This window comes from Brienomyrus brachyistius, chromosome 22 (genome assembly GCF_023856365.1).
Source record: "Brienomyrus brachyistius isolate T26 chromosome 22, BBRACH_0.4, whole genome shotgun sequence".
Classification (NCBI taxonomy): domain Eukaryota; kingdom Metazoa; phylum Chordata; class Actinopteri; order Osteoglossiformes; family Mormyridae; genus Brienomyrus; species Brienomyrus brachyistius.
The window spans coordinates 9,404,423-9,410,141 of NC_064554.1; the positions used below are offsets into that span (position 1 = coordinate 9,404,423).

The following is a 5,719-nucleotide window of genomic DNA, read 5'->3' on the forward strand; positions in this document are numbered from 1 at the left end:
GCGTGTCAGCTGTCAGTGTGACCATTGCTGAAGTCTTCGTCATAAGAGACTTTCATTTTGACGGTTCGGTCAAACACCATCAGAGCTTGAAGCCTCACATAAAATGGGTCACAGAAATCAGAAACTGAGAAGAGACTAACGTGGGGTTGGCTTCTAACTTTTCCTCAGAATCCAGAAAAATGACAAACGCAAGTGAAGTGATGCCAGCGGGAGAGCTTGGGGAGAAGGTCCATCGATCGCCAAGACTGGCCCCCTCGCCCAGCGAGGCTACCATCCGAGAGCAGGGGAGCAAACGTGGCTGCCTACTGTCGGGAATCATCTGCACCAACATCCTGTTCCTTGTCAGTGCCCTGGTGAGCAGCACAGTCTTCAACCCAAAAGGCGTGTCTTCCATCCACCTCCAGGGCTTCCAGTCCGCACTCATCCTCCTCACCACAGCCTGGATCGTCTACTACATGGGCTACGTTGCTAACGAGGACAGGGCAGTGCTCTATAAGGATGCCCACGCAGGGCCCGTTTGGCTGAGAGGTGAGTCTGTTTGCCCCAGGATGCGAAGTAACACTATAACACCGTGTGTTTCGGGGACCGTCGATTAGATTAGTTGCTAGAGATGAAGACTTGTGGCGGTTCAGAGGTGCCTTGTTGTTGTTAGTAGTTAACCAGAGTGCAACGATAATAAATGTTATGCGATTTTCTTGGAAAAAATAGATGACATAACAATAAAATCAAACAGCTGCAGTATTCACCTGTAATCCTGGTGCGCAGAAAATGCATGCGGTGCAAAACTCTGATATACATCCATGCCAAAGTCAGCATCATCTTTATCGTATGTTATCAGTAACTTGGCAAACCCTGTTTTCCAGAATGTTTAGACATAACTACCATTCATAATCGGCAAATAGCACGCACTTCTGTTAGCTTATACTGTATGCCTCCCCTAAAGCTATGCCCATCTCTTTCTCAGATTACTGTTTTAAATGTCTATGTGTTTCAGGTGTGAGGGAGCAATTTTGAAGCATTTCATGAATGTAGCCTGTAATTGACACTGTGTGTGTGGCTCTCCCCTATATATGTCATGGTCGCTCGAACTGAAGGGCAAACATGGGACAGTGTAGACAGTGAGGTCTCATGATCAGGACATCTATGACTTGCCTATTGGTAGCTCCAGGAAAAGGACACCTCTGTCTAAAACAGCAGCTGGTAATATGGCATGCATGTTGTATACGTCTTATCAAAATTGTCGCTCGGCTCTGTTGAGGCTTGCACACGCACGGGGGCTTTGTAGCACTGTAGCCTTCTGGCATAAATGTAGGAGACTTGCTGGATTTCAATATAAAACCATTGTTCCCATTACAGTGTTTGTAATCAACTGTCATGCGCAGCAAGTTTGCTATGTAGTTTAGGAATGCAACAGGTTCTGTTCCTGAGAGTGATTCTATCACATACAGTAAAATTTTGCAAGTCTTTTGATTTCATGTTTTGTCATGAGGCTACTTAACAGGTGATTAAGTAGAACTGGCCGTGTGATTCGATTTCTATGTGTGTGTCTCTTTAGGAGGATTAGTGCTCTTCGGTGGGTGTAGCCTCATCATGGACGTCTTCAAGATTGCAAACTATGTGGGCTACATGCACTGTGAGTCACCCATGATGGTCGTATTTCCCGCTGTTCAGGCTCTCTTCATACTCGTGCAGGTGAGTGCAAGAATTTTGTCTGCATTTTTGAGTTTTTTCTTTCCTTCCAGGATGGCAGGGATATAGCAAAGTGATTGTTTTGCTCTGTTGCTGCCCAAGTGCCAGTGTGATTGGTTGAATCACTTCTTTCGCCATTGCAGACGTACTTTCTCTGGTTCCACGCCAAGGACTGTGTCCAGCTGCAGAGGAACGTGACTCGGTACGCGGCACCTTTCTCCAACACTATGGCAACACACACTTCCTTTGTCTCAATGCGCCTTTGAAATGTCATGCGATAGCTGCTGGAAAGTCGAATATCATTATTCGCTGTCGACATGACCATTTATGAAATGCGTTTTGTTTTTAAGTAACTAAACCTGCTTTGAAGCAGATTACCGGTTCCGTGGGAAAGATTTTAAACAAGCCGGTCTTTGTATGAAAGTAGCTTAATCATGCATGTTGTCCTGTCAATGAAGGAAGGTGAAACCTTAGTTGGTTGAATATTTCTGACCGAGTCTGTCAGTGTCTGTTGCTTCATAGCAGAAACATAGGACTCTTTCACACAGACTATATTATTTCCATTTCACTGGACAGCTGTAAAGCTTGATCTGCTGTTAACTATTACAAAATGACAGCATCCACTCTCCTGGCCCTGTTCTGCAGGTGTGGGTTCATGTTATGTCTCTCTACTAACCTGGTGGTTTGGATGACAACAGTCACGGAAGAGTCACTGCACCAGACTGTGTATCCTGATGAGAGGAACAAGACCGAGATGCATTCTGTTGTGGCCTCAGAAGGTATAATTTCACAATTTTTCACTATTTCTTGGACCAACGCAGCCCCCAGTACTGTCTAAAAGAGGAGTCTCGAATTCGAATAATTTTTTTAACAGAGACGTTAATTACGAAAATGGTATAATGACAATTAACTGCTAAACAGCATGCAGGATGCCGCCGATAAAACCTGCTGACATAGACGAGTGGTTTGGTAACGGCAGTATAATATGAATAGGGGGGTGGGGGGAGGGGGTGGTATGGAGCCATTACAATAACTTGCTGACTGATGTGGCAGGTTTGGTACTAGTTGTATAACTTGCCGACCAGGGTGAGGATTTGGTGCAGGTGGTATAACTTAAGAGCATGCGGGGGCGGGGGTGGATGAGCAGAATATAATACAGATGATACGTGAGAGATTAGTTGAGCAAACAATCAGCGTCCACTATCTTAGCCTCAATGTTTGCTTTGCCAATGATAATTACAATACCTTTCTGGTTACTGCAGCTGACCACAGTAACGGGAGCTGCAAGTGCAGCCACACAGCTTGCGGAATCTTCAAGCAGGCTTACTACTACTTGTATCCCTTCAACATTGAGTACAGCCTCTTTGCTGCCACCATGATGTACGTCATGTGGAAGAACGTGGGCAGGCTGATGGACGACCATGCACATCATCAACACACGCATCGCCTCCACCTCAAGGGCATCCTGGCTGGGCCAGTGGGGGGGATAATCATGCTGGTGACTGGCATTGCTACCTTCGTTTATTACGATGTGAAGGTCTCGGAGAACAGTGACGAAGCTCTGATGCTTCACTACATGATAAACACCGTGGTCGTTTCTCTCATGTCTCTAACCACCCTGGCTGGCTGTGTCATCTACTGGCTGGATGAGAGGAACCATGTGTTGGAGAAGAACCCGTCACGTAGCCTGGACGTGGGTCTGCTCTTGGGTGCCTCCCTCGGCAGCTTCCTCATCTGTTACTTCACTGTGGTAGCTGTGATAGCCTCAGGAAAAACTGAGACCCTCAACGCGCTCAACCTTGCCTGCTCGCTGGTCACCATCCTGCAGCTCATCCTGCAGAACGTCTTCATCATCGAGGGGCTCAACCGGGAGCCCTTCAAGGAGACCCATGCAAGTCCTATATTTTCCAACCCTCACGCACTCCACGCCAACCAGGAGGTGCACCAACGGCAAAGCACAAGGAGGAGCACTGTGGTCATCATCACTGCAGGCATGCACATGCCTGTAGCCCTGGGACTGTGCTGGAAGAGGCGGGTCCTCAAGGAAATATGTGTCTTTCTCCTGCTTTGCAACATTCTGGTGAGTATCTCTCCTGCTCTCCTCAAAAGCCAACAGGCTCCATCTGTTTCGTCATCCTCATCGTTGTCTGTCTTCCTACAGCTCTGGATCATGCCAGCCTTTGGCGCCCGTCCCCAGTTCAACAACCCTCTTGGGTTCGACTTTTACAGTGTCACCACCTGGGCAGCTGTCGTGAACATCGGCCTCCCTTTTAGTATTTTTTACCGCATGCACGCAGTGGCCAGTCTCTTCGAGGTATACCTCACCTCATGATGGTCTGAACTCTTGAAAAAAATGACAGAATCATGCTGACCTTCATTATATTCCGGTCAGATTTGTAAGCATTTCTTCATTTTTTTTTTAATCTGCTCGGTTATATATGGTCAGTACTGCTGCAACGCGTTTGTCATTTCATCTTGCAGCAGCTTGCGACAGACTCCGATATCACTTACAAAAGTGTTCATGGATGGGGGGGGGGGGTTTCTGCAAGGAGCCGAGGTTTTAAAGCTCTACTGCGAAGCACTTTATTCTCAAGAACAAGTTACTGCGTGAAGAAAGAGCGTCCTGTTGTTCGCGGCTCTTCACATAACAACTCTATCAAACTCATAGTTATTCATGGTGTGTGTCAGATTCCCAGTTGTACCCTGACCTTTTACAAGTGCTCTGCACTCGAGTTCAGTTTTTGAGCAATCTGAGTCACATGGTATTAAACTGTCCATTTCCACATTTGTGGGAAAAGGCAAAACACCTTTTATGTAGTTCAAAGTTCATGCATATTGCAAGTGGAGGTAGAGCTCCCAGCCTCTGACGCAGTTCCTACAATAACTCCATCACAGGCGTCACATGTCCAAGGACACTTTCTAAGAAGTGTTGTTCGTGGGAAAAATCAAAGTGATATGGCCTTCCGTCTCCAACCGCCCAAGGATGTGGGAGCTCAAGGGAGGGGCAGAGGGGAAGGCCGTGACATCAGTGGGCCGGACGTCACGCTGGGAGGGGAGGGTGGGGATGCCGATTGTCTCATTGAAAAGTCATAAAGTAGCCAATGAATAACTTCAGGGAGCAATCCGAGAAGAAGAGAAGACAAAGGCAGGAAAACTTCGGAAGGAAGTTCTACAAGAAGTGGTTACATTCTCCTGAAGGTGTTTGGGCTCTTTGGAGATTTCTATGCAGACTGGATGTTTTTTGTTTAATTAAGAAGGCATTAGGCGTAAATCTAAAATTGCTTTTTATTAAAGTCTGTGTGGTAAAAAATGTTTACAGGGGACCATATGCAATGTATATAAGGGTATTAGATGCCATTGTTTTTTACACAATGTTGCATTGGACATTTTGACTAATTTCACTCTGGGGTGAATTATAAGGCTTTGATGTTTTCTGATTATCACAGAACAACTCGGCAGGGTGATCCATCACTGAGATGGACTCCCCCCATAAATAATAAAGCAATCACTTGCCAATCATGCTTTTGTCATCTTTCTTCACTGTTTAATTAGGCTTAAGTCACATCAATAACATCTTGCTGCAGAAATTTACAGAGCTGTAATCCCTTCACTCCTGCATCAGTTTTAGCCTCGTGTGAGCTCTTTGGTAACTAATGAGGGCTCGCTCTATGAGATGGAATGGTAGCTTTTCAATAATCCACGTGATGTGCTTCTAGAAAGTGTACATTTATCTTCTACACAGTCTTTGCACCATCCAAACAGGGAACGATTAACAGTAATCTGCAAGTGAGCGCCTATATAACCGGCACTGCCTGAAATAAACTCTGCTGCTGCAGTATGTTAAAATGTTGGTCTGGGTTCATTTTAAAAGTCAACTTGTGTATATTGAGCCCTGCAAGACTGAACAGGGTCATGTGTGCTCCCCCCCCCCCCCCAAAGTCATGAGAAACCAGACCTGGAAGAAGAGAGAGTCGTCACCCCACTGGCCTTATGGGTCAAAAGCTGGGCGCAATCTTTGATAACAATGCTG

General features: G+C 46.1%; 1 protein-coding gene across 1 annotated transcript; it reads left to right on the plus strand.

Annotated features, from left to right (window-relative positions):
- On the plus strand, positions 1 to 4,673 carry otop2 (otopetrin 2). The gene is made up of 6 exons (XM_048990957.1): positions 1 to 528; positions 1,556 to 1,692; positions 1,833 to 1,891; positions 2,335 to 2,468; positions 2,952 to 3,769; positions 3,851 to 4,673. Exons 1-6 carry the CDS (start codon positions 180 to 182, stop codon positions 4,019 to 4,021), a joined length of 1,668 nt encoding a protein of 555 aa, XP_048846914.1. The 5' UTR covers positions 1 to 179; the 3' UTR covers positions 4,022 to 4,673.
- Positions 4,674 to 5,719: the final 1,046 nt, after the last annotated feature.